Source organism: Pectinophora gossypiella, chromosome 3, assembly GCF_024362695.1.
Source record: "Pectinophora gossypiella chromosome 3, ilPecGoss1.1, whole genome shotgun sequence".
NCBI lineage: Eukaryota > Metazoa > Arthropoda > Insecta > Lepidoptera > Gelechiidae > Pectinophora > Pectinophora gossypiella.
Window position 1 is genome coordinate 17,872,198 of NC_065406.1, and position 23,666 is coordinate 17,895,863.

A 23,666-nucleotide genomic window follows, 5' to 3' on the forward strand; every position below is an offset into this window, starting at 1 on the left:
TAAATATATACGTACGTATTTTAAGTAGGTAAGTATATGGGTACCTACAAGGACCTCACATATTGAATGAAAGATTGATAATATTATATTTTTATGACAATGTATCTACTAACGATGTATTTGGTAGGTAAATGGTAAGCTAAGTGAAGTACCCGCAGCCAGCTTTGCCGCCCACACACATACAATTATTAGTAGTGGAAGCGGAAGAGGCCGCGGGCGCGGGAACGTCAAACTGTTAATCAATGAGTAACACTCGAGTCGTTGTGAAACACGCCCTGGGACGTAACAAATCCAATCCTAGTTTCAGAAACGTTTTCTTACCATTTAACGCTTTTTCCTCCATCCCGTCCCTGATAATTTATTATGATCCTTCCTTGAGCTGGGACTGAAAATAAATATTTCGGTTTAATTAGGTATAACTCTGCCCACTTTTTAGGGGCGTTTGCCAAAGTTTGGCGTGTACCATTTTGGTTGACTTCTGCATAGAGTAACAGATATAACGAGAATTACTTATGTAATTATTACGTTAGTTTCCATTATTTATTTTGAATATAACGAGAGGAAGACAACATGTAGGGTTAAACATTTGCATACCTCTTGGTTCCGTCAGTGTGGGGCTTCTGCGTGAAGATGGGCCGCAGGTGTCGCAGCCGCAGCTTCCGCGGGTCGATGGTGGCGTACTCCGGCGGGGGACCCTTGCCGGCCCTCGTGCGGGTCAACAGCGCCGCGACCGGGTCCACTTGGGACAGGCGGGGGGCGGACGGGTGGGGGGTGTGTTGAGGGGAACACGGTAAGGACAGGGGGGAGTTACCTACGGGAGGATGGTGCATAGGGTAGTTTTGGCTTAGAGTGTGCGGCAACGGATGAACTAGAGTTAAGGGGAAGTTGTCCGGTTGAAAGGGACGGTTTATTTCAACGTTTGGATCCGTGCTGTTATTGTGTTGATAATACGTATTAGGATAATTAGCATTCGTCGGATTTGGCAACGCATAATTTGTCATTACGATAGGACTAGACGTGGTGAGAGGTCGTATGTCGGGGGTCATTCGTTGGAAATGAACTGCGTGTTGTGCCGGGTGGAGGCGGACGTGGTGGTTGATGGCTTGGGGCGCGTAGGCGGGGTGCAGGGGGTTGGTGAGGGCGGGGCGGGCGCGGGCGCGGGGCGCGGTCAGAAGTAGACGGTGAGGTTCATGTGGTCGTGCAGCGCGGGGTTGCTGGCGGCCAGCGGCGCGCTGCCCTGCAACGGGCCGGATGTTCTCTTTTGTTGGTTGAACTCGTGCGTGCGGCCGTGCGGGGCTCTAGCAGTGGGCCGTGGGGTGGACACTTACTCTTCACGTGATGACTATTCATTGTAGATACTAGTGTAATGTTACTGTACTGGGTGCCGTGTTTCGATGCGACATTTGAGAACATTGTAACATAATCGAAGGTTACGTGTGCAATACCTACATAATTTGTAAGTTCCGAATTGTGTAATATTTTATTTTTGAATATCTAGGTTACTTCTTTTCTATCAAAACAACTTTATGAGTAATGTGGTTCCAGAATAATACACCAAAGCCCTCTGATTTTCCAAACGGGTCATACCTTGTGGTGTTCGTCGGCGGTGGCGTCGTCCCAGCTGAGCTTCTTGACCCTCGCGGGTATGGTGTGTGTGGGCCAGGCCACGCCGGAGCGGCCCGCGCCGCCGGCGCGCAGGTGGTCCGACATGAGGGACACCCCGCCGGGGCCCCCGCCAGGGCCCCCGCCGCTGCCGGGGCCACTGGGGGGAGCCTCCCCGTCCACGGAGGGCAGCCCCAGCGTGGGCGGCGCGGGTGCTACTTTGCTTTTACTGCTTGGAAACCGCGCTGATTGCCGCCCTACTGTAGCGCCTGTGGAAAGTTTACGCCTGGTGAGAAGTTAAGAGCAGATATTTGTAGATCAAGTAATATAATTAGCTTCAATCTTACACAGTTACACTACGAGTTAAAATTCTAGGTGCACAAGTTTATTATACATTGCACGTGAGTTGTTGTATTTTGCCTCGGATGGCATACACTACATGGTCGACGAACAAATGGGAAACAACCAGACTTTCAACCGGTTCAAAATTTAAGACAGGTCTACCGAGGGTGCATATTAACTTGCGAAATTACGTAGATTCAAAAATTTACCTTGAACAAGTTTCTCTATGATTAATTATGTTGAATAAAATAATTCTGGTCTCTGCATTAGAGGCAGTACAACGACTTAGGGCGTCGTTCGTGAGGTTTATATTTGAGAGAAAGAAAATAGCAAATTTAACTGAATCACGGCTTTTGCTGTGAAAAGGTAGAATCGTGACATGATAATTTTATGAGTGACTTATAAGCTGCTTACCGTTTCCGTTAGAAGGCAGCGTGTCTCCCCGCAGGTCGAGGCTGCTGGAGGAGTTGGCGAGTATGGTGCTGGCGCCCGCGCTGACGCTCAGCAGCGAGCCCGAGCTGGCCAGCGGGCCGGCGGGGGGGGAGCGCGGCGGGGGCGGCGCGGGGGGCTTGCCCGGGGGGGACTGCACCGCCTTGGAGCGGCGCCGGCTGCGGGGACATCCTCGTTAATGTGGTATTGTAGTAACGGGGTAAAGCCTGAATAATTGCGGAAATACGTAAACTCTATTTTCAGGTAGTAAATAGCCAGAATAGCACAAGACCAATTCGGACTAGTCTTCGAGTTATCGACTTCACAACCCACAAAAGTCGGTAGGCTTATGGATTAGCTAGTATTGTTGGGTGACGGTCTGGCGTTATCAAGCAGTTCCTGGTTATCAGCAAAGATTTAAAAGGCCCACCTGGTGTATATGTAGGCCAGCAGCGCGGCCACCACCGCCGCCAGCAGCGCCAGCGCGCCCGCGAACCCCAGCAGCACGCCGCCGCGGGCCGCCGGCCGCGCGCGCAGCGCCTCGCCCACGTGCACCAGCACCGGCACCGACGTCTGGGGGCACACCACACACACTACACCAAACGCATCGAGGATCAAGGGTCTCACCAGGACCTGGTGGGCACACTCGCCGGCGGCACCACCAGATTTGACAGGGCCTACGGAAGGGCAAACCCCGTGTCCCGGGGGCGAGAACCGCCACACTCAGGAGGCATAGCCCCGAAAGTATCCCCCCGTACAGAGAACATCCAATAAAACTAATCTGTGACAGTGAGCAATCGTTTAACTGGCGCTGTGCGTCCTCTACGAAGGTCCCTTTTACCTTGAGATTAGAGTACTCCTACTCGTGCTCTAACATTCATGTGCTCGCATGTTGGTTGTAAATCTTGTTGAAAAAGATCCTCGATCCTCGCTAAATATTAGCCGAAGACCATGCTACGAATGACCCTGCTAGCGAATTATTAAGTATACGGCACCTGTCGCGGCGGCGCCCCGGAGTCTTGCGCGGTGGCCACGACGTGCAGCACGGACGTGTTCAGCGCCGGCAGCGCCTCCGCGCGCAGGAACATCTCGCCGCTGGAGTTGATGTAGAACATGCTGGAACACCCCGGAACATTGCTTCAAAACTCTTATCATCAGTCTCTATTGGCCTTTACTCCCACTAAATTTCTACATGCCGCTCAAAAGATGAGTTAAATTATAAAGAAGTAAGTATATCGTAAAAAATATCCTAAACACACGCGTGGTGAACACTGATGAATTACACACAGACAGACAGGTACGTAGATCTAGAAATATTTTTTTTGGGAGTTTTTTTTTTTAAGGAAGGTAAGTACATACTCTGCGTGCGCGCCCCGCAGCGTGAGCGTGACGGTGTCGGGCGTGTCCCCGTCGTGCACGTCCAGGCGGCCCACGCGCAGCAGCCCCCCGCCGCCGCCCCCGCCCCCGGCGTCGTCCAGCCGGAACTCGTACTGCGGGTAGCGGAACCGCGGCTCCCACTCGTTCACGTTCACCACTGAGATGTTCAGGGATGCCGTGTCGTTCTGCAATACAGGATGCTTCCTTGTACCGGTTGTCTCCCGCCAAGATCATTTTAGTGATCCGTTAACAAGGTGAATAAATAACTTATTTAGAATGTCCTTAGTTATCTTTGTGTCATACTGTCACCAAAAAACACAATAATGTATTACTCCGACTCTGCCGACCAACCAAATCTCCCTTTAAAGATTAGATTATTGTCCAAATTACGTACCTACTATGTAAAGGTCTTTAAGTACCTCTTACTGAGCCAATTCTCAAACTTATGTTTAATACTCTGAATTAATTAAAAATCGGTTTCCTCTCTCTCTCTCATTCCCTTCGCTTTGGCATTTGTTATTCCCATCCACCGCAATCCACTGTGGAACCTACCTCAGAATGCAAAAGGAATTAATGACCCTGGGCTTCTAAAACAACGGGCTTCAACTGCGAGGGAGTTTCAAAGCATATAATGCTACTTACAGTGACCCCATCAGTGACCATGACTTGATAGCTGTAGAAGTCCTTGGTCTCATAGTCGAGCGGCTTGCGCAGCACCACCTCGCCGGCGCTGTTGATCGCGAACTTTTCCAGGAAACTGCGGTCTGACACGTAGAACTGCAGCGGGTTCTGATAACAAATCAAAGGTACTTAAGTGTTTGAAGATTATTAACCTTGGTCAGATTCAACAAATTTAAAAATAAATAAAACCCATAGACCTCTTTTGGATTAGTCCACCAAAATCTGACGTTTTTGAAGAGAATATCTCTCTATATTGTCTGATAGATAGCGATAGATTACACGCGAACCTCGGATGTATTGATTCACAGACGGTGCGTTTACCAGAGCTGCATCTTCTTGTGGATTTTGTAAGTAGAATGACTTAATGGAAGTACTGAAGTTATACATGTAATCTGTCTTTGGCGGGGCCAATAAAGGATGTTTCGAGGTACCGAACAGACAATAGTATCAACGATTCAGCGGTATTCCGTTGGAAGTTTTAAATGTGCGTCGCGCTGTGCCAAGTACATTAGCGGGTTCTAGGCGTCGACAGGCGCCACGTATGTGGTGTGTGCACTCACGGCGCCGGGCTCGGTGTGCAGCACGGCCAGCACGCTGCCGGGCGCCGCGTCCTCGGCCGGCGCCAGCTGGTAGGCGCGCCGCGAGAAGCGCACCGGCCGAGCCAGCGCCGCCGACTTGCGGCCCACCCACAGCGTCGCCAGCGCGTAGCGGTCCGGGTTGTCCACCTGCGTCGCCTGCAATGTACCAGTAAATCGTCATGAAACAAACTGTCCTCGAGTCAACATTTCGATAGCAATGAAGTGACTCAATAAGCACTCAAAACTTTATTAAATAGTTAGTTGATGTAGGCTAAGCAACTGAAGCGGAAATAGACCTTTCCGTGTGCATCGAGACTAATTGGACCCGTCTAAGCCGCCGATATCGAGACCATTCGAGACAAACTATATGGCAGGATGATATGGGGTGATCAGAAAGAAAAGCGTGAGGGGCCTTTGCCCATAAACCTTAAAAGCCATCTATCGTCATAAACGAGGCCACGCCACGAGGTGATGGGTTCGACTGACCTTGATGACGACAGTGACGGGCAGTTCTACAGCTTCCAGCAGCCTCCGGGTAACGGCCACGCGGCCAGTGTCCCGGTCCACTTGCACCAGCTCCCGCCGCTCGCCCGTCACCGCGTAGTACAGCGGTGCGTTGATGCCGATGTCTTGATCCTGCGCCACGATCGGGCCCGGGGACGTCTCCAGGATAGTGCCCTGAAATTTATATTGACGAGTCATTCTCTGTGGCACTGAAGAGTTAACATGGACATTGGATAGAAATGCCCAATCGTATCCCCACATATTAATATCGGTATAATTATATCGAATTGAACATAACAAAGACATATTATCTACCTCCTTAAGGTTTTGGTTTTTAAATCATCACAGTAAATAAATGGTGAAGATGAAATTACTAGCCTGTTTTCTCTGAGAAATTGAAACGTAACTCTCGATTACTCTAAAATCATCGACCGTGATAAACCTGATAATGCTCTTTCATTCAAACCACTTACTTCTTCAGCGTCATCAGGTATAGTAGCAGTGTAGTGGTCGTGCGAGAACCTTGGGTTCTGGTCATCCGCATCCAGCACCTCGACGCGCAACTCCGTGTCGTTGTGCAGCGGCGGCGTGCCCTGGTCTTGCGCGCGAAGGGTTAATGTGAAGTTGTTGAGTGTTTCGTAGTCTAGAGGTTTCTTTACTACTAATACGCTGTCTAGCTCGTTTGCGAACCCGAAGTATTCCTGGAAGATGGGAGTGACAGATTGAGTAATGCAATTTTAGTTGTATGTTTAACGTTTTATAGCTCAACATATTAGGATCTCAAGGCCTAATAGCGATTCTAGACTGAAGTAAACTAATGTTTTTATCTAAGTATCATTTCTTTTAGGGGAAGCAATTCAAACGTGGGTCTCGAGACGGGTACGTATTTGAATATCTAAAATTGAAATACTTTACGTAAAAATACCTACGTTCAGAATCCCTAACAGTTAAAGTAAATATGCGACGTACGACAGATCTACGCAAAGAAAATATGAATCACTTGCTAGTATGCTGACATAATTAATATTATGTTGAATGCTGACTGCTATCTATCGCTGGGATATTGCGTGTGATCAACGGTCACTAGTAGTATAGACTGTGTGTTCTGAGATGCACTCACACTGTTAGGTCCCGGCAACACGGAGTAGTGTATGGTAGCGTGCGGTCCGGGCTGGTCTTTATCAACAGCTCGGATGCCGGGCAGCACGCGCGAGCCCACGGCCGTCAGCTCGCTGAGCCGCACGCGGTACGGCGCGCCCAGCCACGCGGGCGCGTTGTCGTTCACGTCCCACACGCGGACCGACACCGGGATTATGAAGCTCTGTGGGCGAATGGTTTGGAGTGATCAATAAAGTCGGTCAGAGGACTCATAGTGGAGAGGGAGTATCTGACTGGTTCTATTCTCTAACTTTAGTTTAAATAATAGGTTTTTAATACGACAAACATGTGTACAGTTTCACTTATATGTTCAAATTCCAGAACAGTATTGGACAAAATCCTGTAGATCTGTTATTAAGACGAAAGAACCTACTGAAGAAATTGAGGTGGATCCGTCGGAGTATTTTGGGACTAAACTAAACCAAGCCTTGTTATCTATGGAACAAAACTGAAAGATTTATGCTCCACACGAGTTAAAAGATAGTGCATTTTTGAATAGACATTGTAAAGGACGATACGTACGGGATCAGTGGTCCTCCGCCTGTCGCACCTCACATTCACATACACGTTGGAAGGGCCGCTCTTCTCCTCTCTGTCGAGTGCGCGCAGCAGCGTCACATTCTTGGTGCCGGGCGCGATGCCCACTGCGGCGTTCTTCTCTTGCAGGCTGAGCAGGATGTTGCCCTCCTCGCCAGGGTCGCCGTTCACGCTCAGAGTACCTGAGCGAATGTGACAAATTGTTCAATCTGTTAAAGTATATTACTTGCACACTAGAGGCGATAGGATTTCAAAAAATCAACTTCGTAATTATTTGGATTTTCCTATTTCATCAAACAAATATCCACAATCTCTAATCTTTACATTTTGGTAAATTCTTGATACAACATATGGGCGCTTATTTATTTCAATATTACAGTGATTTGTTTTTATCTCCAGATTGTTCACATCATTTCAAATTCAAATTTTATTTCCATCAATAAGTTTGGTACAGCTTTGACGAATCTATAAATTATTGGTTTATTCTCGTATTTGTTCTTACAGGGATTGTCCAAAATATCCACGTAGTTCATTAAATAGAGGTAACAAACCAATGACAGTGCCGACGGGGGTGTCCTCGCTGATGAAGAAGCTCTCCACGGCGCCCCCGTTCATCAGGTAGCAGCGGCTGTCCTGGATCGCTGCAACACCACACACACCATTACACACCGACACCTTATGACGAGTAATCAATCACAGGACAGAGATGATAAGGCCATTACATTGGAGTAATCAACAATGCCCACTGAGCCGGGGATGCGGCACATTCTGGAAATTCTGCAAACAAAACCGTTTGTCGAGGTTCAGTAGCGTGTTACGAGCTATAGTTGGCGCTTACCTACACTTGCGATTCTAATCAAATCTTTTTTAAGTCAGAATAATAATAATGAATCAAGCAGAAAACTAAATGGTATAAACATTTTCTAGAAATTAATCTTTAGGAAATCTAGTCCACTACCTAATGCTAATGACAGATCAATATAAGTCAATACTACTCAATAGCAAGTTGTGATATGATAGCGAGGCGAGTGCTTTCAATGAAATTAAACATTATATCGTAGTGGAAGGTGGGGGTGAAATGGGGGTCGACGTTCAGGGGTGGGGGTGGTCCGGTGGCTATCTATCGGGGACAAGCGGGGAACGGGGTCAAGCGAGGGCATTTCCTTGCCGTACAACTTGCAGGGTTGTTCACCAGTGATTTATTGGGTAATCAAATTTTGAGATGTGAAATTAACAAAATTATCGACTCTATATACTTTCTACTTGTGAAAGTATCATGAAATATCTTTAAACAAGTTTACGTAATTTTAATCGTAACAATAGAGTTGCAAATTGAGTTAATAGGATTTACGGTCAATAAAGCAATGTTATGTAAAGTTTGAAATATTTACAGTGACTTCAACACTTAAATAACCAAACTAGTTACGTTTGATTTTCCTGAAAATTCTATCTCGGGCAACAGCCCTGGCACAGGAAACAAAATGTTTACCGCCTTCAAGAAATATTACGTATTTTTTAAACGGGGTTGCCGCGGCCCGCGGGGTAATATTTTATAGCAAACACTGACCGAGATTGAGGCTTATAACAATGTCAGTAATTAGTTACCTTCATTCCTTGCAGGGAGGAATGAACTTTTTATTGGTATGTAAATGTAATGGTGGCGAGGAAGGACTAAATGGGAATAAAGGGAAACTCGCGACGTGGATAACATATTGCGAAATTTAACAACAAATTAGGTAGGTACACAGTAGGTACATAATATCACGGGAAGGATCTCTGTATTTTTCACGGGTAATTACGTCTACTTACTTAACATCCTTCATATAGTATACTTGTATGGAGTTTTGCGTGTGAGCTATAAGTTTCCAGTGGTATAAAAAAAGTGTTGTGATTGTGCAAAAAGTAGATACAACATACAGAGGCGCGCGCGGCGAACCGCGACCGCCGCCGCGCGGGGCCGCACGTGCGCCGGCGCATCTTACCATCTTCGCAGAAACCATTACTAGTACCGTGGATCTAAGTACTATGCTTCTTTAAAAAAAAACATCTTCAACAAGAATTGCTGTTCTATAAATAGTAGATACGTGGGTAGTGCTCTACACTTGCTCTACATGAACGATTCTACGATATGATATTAATGATGGTGCCCTACATTGTCCTGCTTAATACGTTTGACACAAATAATCATAATGCGTGTTTAATCGGTAACAGGGTCAAGAACATAAAGCTTCGAAAACAGATATCAATGAGTGTTAGTTATATAAAGTCGACCTCTGAAGCAGCCAGATTTTGCGGTGACGTAACAGGCAATAAATCCTACGTGTGGTCTAACACATTGTGAACTTTCACACGTTTAATAATTGTAATAATACTTAATCCACACACCGTCGGTCATAGGAAAGTGCCCCGTGGCCTGTGGCCTGTGCTCTCACGAGGTGTTATTACCGTACTGGATGTAATTCATGCCCCGGCGCATCAGGTCAAACTAGAAACATCACAAATCACATATTCGTGTGCACAAAATTATAAATAGTTACCTAGTCAAATTATACATAATTCTGTGGATGTACAAGAAAGCTGGTGGATTTGAACCAAATAAAATCTCGAAGAAGATCGAAAGTTTTGGCGTAATTCTACTTTTTATTATCTTACATTGTAAGTACGTTTATTTAACGTAGGTACGTTCCAGTATTAACTACTAAGTACATAATATTCATTTCATTCATAGTCTTACCAAATACAAAACAATTTACACAATCCTTCAAAGGAGATCTATCCTTTTAAGATCGGTAAAAGTATGATAGCGGCACACAACTGGGGCATTAATTTGTTTGCGCCATAAGTATTCACTTTATTTCATAATACTTACTGTTTCCACTTCAGTTCTGTCTACTCCATTTAGGACTTACATACCGAGTATTGAGTTTGTGTGTATGTATGTCAAAAGTCCATAACAGAAAAGTTTGAATAAGCGAACAATGTAAGAATTCAATCAGGTGTAATGCAGGTGGAGGGTTAAAGTAATTGCGTACGCGGAAGTTAGCAGGACGCGGACGCGGGACGCCGGGAATCAGGTCACAAGGCGCGAGGAGGCAATTTACTTAAATAACGGGGTGTGGGCTGCATTCACCTGGGTTCTACTTCATACGAGGAATACTAGGTAAATACCTACTGCTTTGCTGAGTGGGCTATACCCAATGTCAAACATCTAATGTGTAACAGATGAACGAATACAAGTGACAACTAAACGATTATCTACGTGCATGTGCCATGGCAGAAGAAATCCACGCGTATTAAACCGCATTTGACCTTTTGGTACCTTGTCGCTTTCGTTGTTTAACAATAGGCTCGTATGAACTCTACTTCAGGTTTCTTCTACTATGGAAGTAACTACATGAGATAAAACTACGTATCTAGTACCTAATTAACGAAGTGACAGTATCTACAATCGTCTGATCGCCAATGTTGCACTAACCGCCTCTAGACGGGCAGTCGGGGCACTCACCGCGCGACCGGATCGACAGCGCGATGGCTGCCACCGTCGGCGTGCGTTGCGACGTCGCACCGCCTTCTGGACACCGTAACATCACGTCAATATAATTTTCTATACACAAATGTTTTTATGAAAGGGGCTTTTAATATTTCCAACTTATATTTTTTCCAATGCTGCCCTAGAAGACAACGAGCATAACGTCATTAAACATTTTCAGAAATCAAATGGCACAAAATATTACATATCTGTGAATTAAATATACGTAAATACTCATGACTCATGATTGTCTACCATTACAAAAACACCCAAAATCGCCGTGTCTTCGTTATCTTTATTCCATCAGCACCCTAGTTCACGAAATGACTCACTTACACTTGTGAATCACATTCTTAACTGTCAAGAAAGAGGTCAGCATAGTTCGTTCCCGCGAGTTAATTCAGGGGAGACAGGTGACAAGTGGAGCGGAGGTACACATAAATACTCTCCCCTACCCCGGCTTCCGGCGCGGGCGCATTTGCAATTCAAAATGGCTGCGGGTCAGGCCTGATGTGGGGCGCGGACGGGCTCTATGCCCACTGCAACTTTCATTTTCATACTTACTGACCAACCACGCAACGGTGCTCTCATGTGTAGCAGTCTTCGCTAGATCATAATATCTTAACCATTTTATTTGGGTGAAGTTTCTTCTCATTTAATTCAGATATTGTACCAAATTGGAACGACACCATTTTAACTTTCTATTAATCATTTGAAATTGAAGACTGATTGCACTTTAATCTAATGAACATTGAATGTTGAGTACAGTTTGTATCTAGGTCTTTCAGTGCACTACGTTTACCAGTCAATAATAATAATGTATTCTCCATATGTGCATACTGAACACATATTATCAATGCGTTCAACATGTATTGAAATTATCGTCGCGTGTAGACAGGACCTCACGCCAACAAAGGGGTGAAGCCATTCCAAATGATCAGTGGAAACCCACACTCGCATCAATAATTCAAAAAAGTTCACTGCCACCGTGTGAAGCACTACACGTAAACACACCTTACATGGTCACTGATTGCTTCGTGTGAACATAAATAAATACTTAAGTAAGTAATAAGTAGTCCATATTATTAACGTATTTATAAATGTTGTCATAATAATTATAATATACTTAAATTTCTTTAGTCTTTAGTGTTTTTAGAAGTTTTAAGTCTTTAACTTAATGCTACTCAGAACATTTATTTTGAAATTAAATCTCTTTTCATTAAACTAATTATTAAGTCAAACTATAAGGTTCCCTAAAATTTACAAGTAGGCTGGAAACTAGTAAGTAACTTTGGCGACTTTGGAAAGTTTAGAACATCATCTATTATCTGGTTATCAAATTATCTGGTCACGGTGGTGTTGCGACTGTCGCGGCACGGCGCGCGTTTCCGATCCACTCGCATGGAGTTAATGGCTTGAACACTGTCATTACGTTATTGACGAACCTAATGCAGAATACAGACTACTTTCATTCTATATATCAGATACAATATTAGGTAATTTGATGGACAGTTTCCTGCCATTATTCAACCAACGAATTAAATTAATATAATTACTGTTAGTACCTACACTTAGAAATTTTTGTGGTGCTTTATAAGACGTAACCGTAACAATGCTAACGATTTCTTTTATTTAGATGTTACATACGATTACCTCATCTGATTGTACAACGTATTCGTAAATCACTTTCTTTTCTATAGACCATTGTTATTCGCAAAACAAACAAGTTTAGAACAACATGAAAATATTTATAGTTGCAATATTGTGAATGTAGGTTAACATAACATAAGAGGTGCTGTTAAGTTGTTAACACTGGACTAGGTTTCTTGATTTCTACCGTAGTTTTCACATGGAGTAACGCAGAACTAAACAATTTCTATAAGAAAATACTAACTGGTAAAAAGTTAACAGTTACAAGAAAATATCGACAACAAGAAGCTACTGACGTACTCCGAAATTGTATAGCATAAGCTTCTTTATCTACAATTCAATCAATTTCATTTCATTATTTGTTTTTTATACTTATATGAAATTCTATCGTATATACTTATATAGCATCTTGGCTATACAGTAAACATAAGTAACGAAGGCTTCAACGGCCCACAATAGAGTCAGCTGCGGTTGTAAGAGTCCAATGTATTGTGTTGGACCTGCGCCGGAACCACGCTCGGAAGCTCGCGACCCCTCGCCGCGCGGACCCGCTACCTATTTCTAATGATACGACTTATCTGTATTCGTTCTAAGGAGAGAGAACACATATTTAAATTATTCATATTAAAGATTTTGTCCACGTATGTACGCAAACATATTTTGTATTTCGTTGGTTATCTATACCTATGTAGTCTCGCTTGCTTCTATGCTGTTCTGGGAGCATATAAAAAACATAGAACACGTTCAGCTGCTTCTCTTCCCGGGCATGTCGTAAAAACCGACAGAGGGATTGTGTCCTCTAACATGATGGACTAATGTTATGGGCGATAGGCTGATCCCTTATCACCATAAGGTTCATCATATCCATCTTTGGACTTCGTATCAACAGTGGCTGCAAGTTGTCTTTGATTACTTGTGGCTCTGCCCACCCCATTAGGGATTACGGGCGTGAGTTTATGTATGTATGTATGTAGTCTCTCAAAGTGATCGGAGTCCATACATACATACATACATAAACTCACGCCCAAGTGATCGGAGTCCAAGTGAGCAAATAAAGATATTTCGAAGGAAAATGTTGACATTGTTATATGTATCACCAGATTACTAAATGTTACTAAAAGTTCGATGAACACCTCAAGAATTAATAAATAATAATTTATTCTTCTTATCGTCTGGGTTGTGAGGTGTAATATCAACCTCATCAACCCTGGTGTCAAGGTTATTATTGAGCCGCTAAAGGCCCCTGACGTGACTCATGTAACAACTACATACTTACATCAGTAAGTAGTAACCGGGACCAACGACTTAGCGTGCCTTCCGAAGCATGGATCATCTCACATTCGGACAATCAGCTGATCAGCCTGTAATGTCCTAACCAAACTAGGGATCACAAAGTGATTTCTGTGATATGTCCCCATCGGGATTCAAACCCGGGGCCTCCGGATCGTAAGCCCAACGCTCAACCACTGGACCACGGAGGCCGTAATAATAATTTATTAATAAATAATAAATTAATAAATAATATTTCAAGAAATGCTCTCGTTGATGTCTTTTTCATCGGCAATTATAATAACTGCGCGTCACATAGAAACGACTGTTTAAGAACACACAAAGATCCACCAGAGCGATTATCAAGCTAGGTATAACGTAGTAAATTACAGAACTGCCGGTAATAAATCTGTTATTATAACTTTATACAGGTTGATAGCTGACATCCGGAGTGCGCGATAAGCCGGGAGCTATTACTAGACACAGATCCTTTCACTTTCAGTAACCTAGACGCAATAAGCAACCAGCAACCAGTGAATTTGTCATATGGCCCTTTAATGAGAATACGTAAGATATACAGTCATGAGCAATATAATGTACCCACTTTAGGACTCTGTCGCACTAACGTACCTATTTGACATTTAGTGAGACTTACAGTTCAAGTTGTCAAAAAAGTTAATGTAACATGTGCAGCGTAATTTTGCTGCAGCGCAATCTTTTTGCTTATCAAGTTTTCTTTTTCTGGCTTTTTGGACGTATGCTATATTTAAAATTTGAAATATGAATTTGTCTCCATGGTTTGTTTGTTTGTTTCTTGACATTTGAGAGATATTCTTTGTGGCTGACTATTGGTTTTCTTGTATTTTATCTGGAAAATCTAATTTAATGTTCTGTATGTGTTTTTAAATGTGCTGTTTTAATTGTGAAACGTAAAACGTAATTTCTGGTGTTATAATTATAGTATTTCATTTTCCCTGGTAAGTTCGTGTTGGTTTGCTCTTCTTTCTTCTTTTTCTTTGATTCCTTTTTTCTATTTTATTATTTATCTTTGTAGATAAGGGAAATCCCCTTGGGTTTTGGCTTTTACCTGGAGCTACATCGTGTGCGAAGCCGCCCCATCCCCACGGATCCTATATATGATTCGAGTTGCGACTGCGAAGTCGCTACGATCGCTCCGACTCTGCGGTTCCTGTCACTTGCCGTTACCCGTTTCCTGACCTGAAGCTGTATCGCTTCAACGGTCCCTTCGAGACGGACGGATCGACGGAATATCTACGGCTGCGAAGAACCAAATTGCTTTTGTTTCTTTTTATATTCCAGAACCTTTTTTTAAATATTATTTCCGCTATTTGTGAATATTTATTTAGGAAGCTTCTTCAAAATTCTTAAAGCCCCGCGCGGCATCGTTTGTGTTTGGTGTTCCTTTTGGCATAATCTTTAAAAACTTTCGTTGATCAACGGAGGTAGGTGAGGTTACCTTTTATCTATGTTCGTGTTAATTTATAATAGTTTTAATTCCTTAAATTGCATTTCCCATTAAATTTATTTAATTGCTATCGAGTTCCTCTTCTTTATCGCTACACATGGTACCAAAGTGTATATATATTAATGCTCGTGACCGTACCTACTTGATTAGCTATCAAGTATGTACTTATCGTAGAGTTTATGTTCGCGCTTACTCCGCGAAAGTAATGTTAGATATTGTTAAGTAAAATTAAAAAAATAAATAGAGCCTACGCATTTAGTAAGCAAATATCAACACAAAAACTCAGAAGCTATTTCGTATTTTTTTAAACACAATACATTTTACGGTTCCAAGTGTGCAAAAGTCAATGCGTAAAATTGTGTTTTGCGAAAGTAAAAATCTTGAGTAAAAAACACAAAAGTCTCACGCCTTCGTAAAAGGTCATTATATTAATTTGTATTAAAATAAAAAGCGGTTGAAATATTTTCTGCTCTAATAAAAGAAGGGCAATTACAGTGGAGGATGAGGCGTAAACAAACAAAGTGCGCCCGCGCCGCTCCGGGCCCGCCGCGCCGCCGCGAGGAGAGAGTGTGACGGACGAATTAGACTCATTATATTCATAGTTACGTAAACAGATCTAGCCACATTAACGACTGTACCAAAATTACAAAAAATCAATTATACGCGAATAACTCAACAAAGAGATGTCGAAACCAGAATAAAAATACATCATTTCCTGTCCATAGATCGACCAAATCTGCCTCGCCTAATGTATAAAATCAATCTTTTAACATTACGGAATCAATTTATTGATAAGTAAAAACTTCCCGCGGGCGATGAAATCATCAAATAAATGTTGCCGTCAGATCCCATTTTAAAAGCCGCGTCTTTATCTCCTCGGAACATATATCATTTGGTAGGAACGGTAGGAACGCATTCAATTACAGCCAGACGTATGGAGGAAATAACGAGTTTAATAAAATTAATAGCCAAAGCAAGCGAACAATGAACTTCCGACACTTAAATAACATCATACATCTCGCAGGTGCCGGCAGGTAAGGGGAGAAGGACGGTACATCCTCACCGGACCATCTAAAACGAGAGGTAAGTATACATACTTACTTACATTATTTATTATAACAAATCGTTTCAGTTTGAGGGTTCTTGATAACACGGACAGTCGATAATTTCAACCCTCAGAAGGAAGAAGCGATGGTAAACTAATCAACAACAACATTGATTTCAAACCACTACTGGTATTAGTGTGACATCTGTCATACGATCAAATAATAAACCACTTTCCTGTCGGCTGCTTATAAAATCAGCGGCATATCAAAAGCATGACGAATACCGCGCTAAAAGCTATGCAATTTCCCATTAGGTCACTTTGTTCCTGGTGTAATGAAACAGTTTTGTAAACAGTTATTCGGGTGTGAATGGGAGGAAGTGGCGGCCCTGGCGGTGGTGACAACAATGGCGGAGGCGGCGGCGCGGGCGCTGGTAGCGAGCAGCAGGCGGAGAGGAAGACGATCGTTTGTGACGGGACCAGGCACCGCTTACGTATGTGTCCAATAGTGTCCATGTTGTAACAACTAATAGCACGTTTATAAAATTGTAGCTGTTTGCAACGTTGCAAAAACAAACTGCTCTATGTTATTATCGCATTCATATCGGTTTCATGACTAGCTTTACAGCTCTTAAACCCGTTTTTTAATTACTTCAGAACAACGTACCTTCTTCACCGTCAACAATTTACTTGTCCAACCGATGACCACATATTTCATAATACTTCCTCGCGACTTGTTCGTCTTACGAAATCAATTTAAGTAAATGAAACATTTTGAAAACTGAATAATAATGTGATCGTTAAATTGCAAAAGCTAATTGTACACGGTTGCTAAATGCGGGAAAAACGAGGAAATACAAGTCTTTAGCATGGATTAGCTGGTTGTGGAGGATGTAGGTAGTACCACGTAGGGCGAGGTATGCAAATGTGTTCTACGGGCACGGGCGGCGGGCGGCGGGCGGTGCCGGCCCGGGCTAGCGGCTAGCGGTCGGTGCATTCTCTGCACTGAGCCGTGCACTCATTAATTAGCCATTATGCGATGTGGTGCGGTATTGTTCGCGGGGTCGTTGACCCCTCGCGTGGGGTGACCATCTTACGTGGTTGCGAAGAATTGCGAAACACTGTTGACCTTTAAAAACGTTGGGATTAAGTATCGAATGTCGTTGAGGAAAGTTTGGGAACACGAAACTTTCAGTAAGTACTTATGACATTTTGAAACTACACGCCGCCGCTCCGCTTCTTTGTTAAACTTAGCATATTATAATATACCATAATATATAATTATAACAAATAACAATATATATATTATAAGTATAACAAAAGATATAGATAAATAGCAAATTTATCCTGAAACATAACACTACCCCTATAACTATTTCTTTAGTATTCACCGAAGCAATGAACTCCTTCCAGGTACAGCTCATATTACGAGGTAGTGGAGTGGACTCGTGAACATCGGCACGAAATGTGTCAAGTTTGGCCTCGCCCCGCCTCGCTGCCTCGACGTGAGGCATGCAGCCAAACAAGGGGTCAGGCGACGACGCTGCTGTTTAGATACTGCAGCTCAGAGCAGTTGCAAGAATCAGACTTTTATTTTTAATGCAGTTATAGGTTACGGGTACAAAGTACTGACCATACGATCGATACAGACGTTGTCGAGTAAGTTTTAATCAGATCACAACAGCTGTTATAGAGTTACGTACGGCTTGAAGGAACACCTCAGTATGAAAGCTCTGTGTTTGAAACAAGAATACAAAAGTGTTCTTGCAGGCTTGGAGGATTCTACTGTCTCCTAGATTAAAGATTTATACCTTCGGCTATAAAATATTACTAAATAGTACTGAAGTAACTTGTTATTTTTGCCTCACTCAGAATTGTAACTTGTATGAAATAATTACGCCTGTCATAAGCTAATGATTTAGGTGCAGAAAAATATTTCAAGTTTGCAATTACGATAGTGCAATTGCAATTAGCCGCAATGAGCAGACACTCTATGAAAATGTATTAGGCCGGTCGTACACGCGGTCGTCGCGGTCAATTGCCCGTGACATCCACTACTAGACTAGCTTATATTAGACTTATCGTGTCTGAGTAGGTACGTGTGAAGCCGGAAACGCATAAGCCTTTTATACTTTGAATCACAGATAGTGTCAGGGACCATAAGTAATAGCCTATTATAATCGTGTGTGTCTTTCAAACTCAAAAGTATTAGAAACTCGACAATTAAATTCTGACCACTTTGTCAGGGCAAATGTATGAACTTAATCAGTCGTGGACCCTTCCTGATCCGTAGCACACCTAGCAAGTTCACCTGGGTGGACTACGGGCACTTATCCTGACCCATGGTTCACCTGGGTGAATTACGGATACCGAAGCAGACCCGTAGTCCACCTGGGTAGACTACGGGTACTGACTAAGCTCCGTAGTCCACCCTCTACCGGTCCACCTCGTCGTGATGAAATAATAAGCCACCATTTAAACCCCGTACAAACTGTTTCATTTAAGTACCTATGTGTAATGTACTTATTCTTGTCAATTAAAACACTAATAAATAAGAATTATAATGTCATTTATTACCATGTTAGATGTTTACGCATTTCTATTGCTGTAGATTTACTACAAATGTCGATTACCGATTAAAGTTGATTCGTGAAATATGGATCGCGCTCGGTTCTTGACCGTCGGACTTGAGGTTGCGTGCCGCAATTAGGTACTCTATTGCCATAGAATGTAGAGCAATAACACACAGAATTGGAAACACGGACCAATTGCTATTATAATTGACAGTTCAAAGCCTCAATCAACGTTGGCGAAATCCAAGGTATTATTTACTCGTATGTCGGAGCTCTTGAGTCTAGGTTACTTTTAGCTTTTACGAAATTGCTAGCTAAGTTTTCGACATTGCATCTAAGTACCTAGAAAAAAAAATAGAAAAATCATATGACTTTCTAAAAGCTTAAACAATTAATTAAAATAATTAATCATCACCAGTGTAGGGGTGGAAGAACAAAGGCAAAATGGTAGAGATAGTACACCTATTATTATGTCACCTCACATAAATGTATTGGAAGTGCCTACTGATAGTATTAGAAAGCCACGGCTTGTAAATAAGACAGCAGAAAGGCTGGACGGACAACCCTATTTCGCAGCGCTGGATATAACCATTGCTACGGAGAGCTTATACACAGCAGATACATAGCGACGGTGTGAATACGTAGGTGTTCCTGTAGATCGTTTATAGATTTATAATAGTCTTCAAGATGCCATTGTAAGAGTACCTAACAAAATCCATATTATTATAGTCTGAAATAGATAATTTATTGTAAGTAGTGCATGTGTAGCTGACCTTGGGTCGCGCCGCGCGCCGCCAGCAGCAGCGCCAGACCGAGCGCGACCGCCATGCTGCGGCTACCGCGCCCGCATGCCTCCCTCTGGCTGAGCGGCGTCCCGCCGGCTGCTGACTCCTTCTGCTATCTTCTATTGTCTTTTAACCTCTGCCGCTGTGACTTATCCTCCTCTGGTGCCTTCTACCGCTACTGCTGGATGTTGCAGCGTCGTTCTCTGAGCAATAACACAAGAACATGTAAATCTGAGATAACACCTTACAGTCATAATATATATATATGTGTCGTAGGTTTTTTATTATTATTATTCATAACTTTTAACACATCGTTCCTAAGTAACATTAATCTTTAATTGTCCCCATGCTACCCTGCCCAACAAATATTTTTCAAAATTGCAGTTTTACGTAACCACCACGTACTTACATCAGTAAGTAGTTAGCGGTGACCAGGGGTGATCAACCAGTAATGTCCAAACCAAACTAAGGAACACAAACTGATTTATGTGAGTAGGTAGATCAGAATTGACTCGACAAGCTAAAATGAATAAGAAAATGAAATCTTGTGATTAATGATCACACGTCACATTAATGTGTAATTTTATTTATTGTTCACTTAAGGAGCGCTATTTTCTAGAGAGCACGATGGTGCGATGGTACCAGCGTGCAAATTAACATCGTTCTCAGTTAAACGGTGAAAAGTTAAGATAACGCACACGCTACAACGTTTGTTGTGATATGGGACGATAACCAACAGGTGGTGATTTGATCGCTGTATTGTTTTCACTTGTCATCAGATACGGTGATACATGACACTAGGTACCTACTTGCAGATTTTTACATGCAACTGATTCATCCTAGTAGTGAATCACGGACAATCGTAAGGTGGGTATAAAACAAACTACTACAGATTTGCGGACCCTCTACTGTTCAACCTATGTATAAGTAAAGGTTTTAGATTGGAGACGTGTTGCCATGGCCAAATGCGGCTGGAAAGGATATTATTATAGGTAAGTACTAACTTCCTATCTACTTATGTACCATGTATATGGCGTCATGCATCTAGACTATATTGGTGGTTTATGTTACATCAATTCTCAATGTAGCATTAGATATATTGATAATTCATGCCTATTCTTAATTTAACGAGAGCACAATTTCATAAATCTGCAATAAATACTTAATAATATTCTAATTAGTGTATAACACTAGCAGGCCACCGCGTGCGAGCTTCGTGGGGCTGTATTTAGAAAGCGGAAAAATCATCAAAATCGCTGCAGCCATCGCGGGCCGATTTCGCTTTCTTCCGCCGCGAGTCATTTACATTCGGGCATTGTTTCGGACACCGCCCGACCACCCGACCATCCGTCCAGCTGGTCACCACTCAGTTTAATCGAGAGCGAGTAATGCGCCGTGGTTGGCGATGGGATTATACTCCACTTTTACCAGCTGAAGCGAAACTAACATGTTAAATTCTCGACGAATTGTCGGCATGAACGAAATGACCGGTTCTAAATAATAATGAAGTGAATACTTTGGTAAATTTATTATAAGTAATCTTCCACTTTAGTTGACTGTTAACTTTAAGTGTAACATTTCACCATAACATTATCAAAGTATAGATTGCATGTTGCGGTTTCTAGTCTTTCGCCGACTTCCTGTGCTATCAAAGGGCGCGGCAATGAAAGTTGTAGATAACAAAAAGCACAGAATGATATCGGGGACGGGAAGTGGAACCTGTCCTTACATCACACATGAGTGCCCACGATCATGTGTCGCGGCACCCCCTCGTGTATATAGATATTATACCCAGAGACACACAGCCACGGTGAGCGGCGCGTCACGCCCGCTGACTATAACCTGCAACCGATATTGCGATACATCTTGCACGATTGCTTCTCCTCTCAAGGAAGACTTGTAAACTATTGCCCACAAGAGTCTTTGTTCAAATAGTCGAGGATCCGATAACCAAGTTATCTATTAATGGTCTACTTACTACGACGAATTAAACAACCACTTTTTTACAGTCTAAGTTAACCAGGTGAATAATTATTTAAGGCCCTTGTTGATTTAATCCGATAACCAAAATTGAGCAATCTCAGGTGCGGTGACCATTGGATGGGTCGGGTTCGATGGCTGATCGTGTCCAGTTGTGTCTGACTAGAAAGCAGTCTAGAATACCTACCCCATATCCACTCATGTGATTATTTTACTTAACAATGTATTAATCAGACTATAGCAGACACTCCACGATCATAAGGGTGTGAAGATCAATTATACTTAAAATCTGGTGAGAAAAGTTCGCGTGCGTTGTGTCTAAACAGAGGTGTTCGCATGTGTTCTAGACTATGTGGTTATCCCTGGCGGCGCGTGCGTCGCGCGCCGTCGACACCAACTGGCTCGGAACAGACGGTTAGCGCTGCCGTAACCACCCGTAACATTTGTATATCTTAGGGGTTTAGCAACGGGAGGCCTTTGCCTAGCAGTGGGATCAAAAAGGGTATCAACACTGCTATCAACACAAGAAATAGAAAATAAAAAAAATAAAAGTAAGCGTTAAAGCGGTGTTAATGTAAGTAGAAAAAAGGTTTTTCGCTTTTTCTGTTCATCCCTTTGTAAATTGTCTTGGTATGCATTTATAGGTTGGTACAACATTCCAGGTAGGAAATAAGGCAGATGCTCTACCTTCGGTTTCCGTGGCAACGTTACGTTAATTTACAGTATTTACCTATACACATTAGAAAGATGAAGGATTCATCTAGCTGCGGTGGGCATCGGCGCGTGCGCCTCTATCTGGGCCTGACCGTTGCTCGGCACGTCATGCTCGGAATCATATATTTTACTACATCGCTTACTATAACGTCACTTATTATACAGAAATGCGCCATATTTGAAGTAAGTACCTATTTATGATAATTTATGTGAACATCTCCCGCTATCATACAACACTCATGTGTAAATTGGTTTCGAGGGAGATAAAAAGTTTCAAGATTTTAGAGAGATAAAACTTGTTGTCACATAACACACATCCATATTATCATCTTCGTCACGACACGATAACTCCTGCAAGTGAAGCAATAGCAAATAGTGCTTACGTCTGCTTAACTCAACGTAAGTACACGTAACTGATTAGAATGTCTATTACAATGTAAATGTTTCAACTCTGACACCAGGATAGTAAGCTTTAGGACAAAATAACAGTGTTGCCACCTGTGCAGCGAAGCACAGGAGCGCCACACGGAAGTGGCTGCGACCCTCGTTCCTCGCCGCAATAGAGCGGAAAGCACACCCTCTGCCCGACCGTCTCGCTACCTGTAGTAGTCCTACTGTATTCACTCACTCTTCCTATTCTGAGTTCGCCTATCAACAGGATTTCTTTCCTATGTGTATACAATTTACGCAAGCTGAGCAGATAAATTGCAACTTGCGGTATTTCATCAACCTTTCACATGTAAGTAGATATGGTTGCTCCCTTTCACAAACGAACGGTATCAAAAATAATTGGTAAATGTAGAGCTTCGTCGATGTACATTATAAATAATTTGTATTGAAAACTATCAGAAAAGAGAACTTACATCAAGTTCTAAACTTCTTTCAAACTTGGAAAGCTTCTTAATTATTTCAAATCCAACAATGTCGTTGTTATCACAAACAATACACTTCTCACTATAAACAAATTTATAAACAACGATACAATTTAGATTAAACAAAAAAGCTCGTTTTTAAAATTTGGTATCCGTTCACGCTGAGCGCGTTCCGCGTGGTTTTGGTTTGGCGTTTAGTGCGCGAGCGAGGACGTTCGAAGTTCGAAACGCGCGCTGCAACCGACCGACGAGTAGGACTGGCGCGAATAGAGGCAAAGGCTCGCGGGTGGGGTGCCACGGCTGCCACGGGCCAGCGCGCGCATTTACCTACACCTGCAACTCCTCTTGCAGAATATCCTCGTGGAACATAAGTAACTTACAGTGAAGTGTTATGTTTGTATTAATAACTCGTAGCCGTCCGTCTCACTCAATGGTAAATGCTCTTCATTTTCTTTTTAGCCTAGAGCAGATTGGCGACGTTGGAGTAATAAAATGCGTGCCCGTATTTAGACCTTGCGGCAGATTTATAGCGGACCAGATTCAAGGCTGTAATAG

The 23,666-nt window shown here is 42.9% G+C and overlaps 1 protein-coding gene across 1 annotated transcript; it reads right to left on the bottom strand.

The window, feature by feature from the left end:
• LOC126381242 (cadherin EGF LAG seven-pass G-type receptor 2) lies at positions 1 to 23,283 on the bottom strand. The gene is made up of 16 exons (XM_050030747.1): positions 23,103 to 23,283; positions 19,534 to 19,748; positions 7,760 to 7,849; positions 7,194 to 7,390; positions 6,634 to 6,834; positions 5,987 to 6,214; positions 5,496 to 5,687; positions 4,992 to 5,165; positions 4,393 to 4,539; positions 3,733 to 3,935; positions 3,369 to 3,489; positions 2,804 to 2,946; positions 2,359 to 2,552; positions 1,588 to 1,871; positions 595 to 1,237; positions 1 to 385 (listed from the first exon to the last, which is right to left on the bottom strand). Exons 2-15 carry the CDS (start codon positions 19,586 to 19,588, stop codon positions 1,169 to 1,171), a joined length of 2,298 nt encoding a protein of 765 aa, XP_049886704.1. The 5' UTR covers positions 19,589 to 19,748; positions 23,103 to 23,283; the 3' UTR covers positions 1 to 385; positions 595 to 1,168.
• Between the last annotated feature and the right edge of the window lie 383 nt (positions 23,284 to 23,666).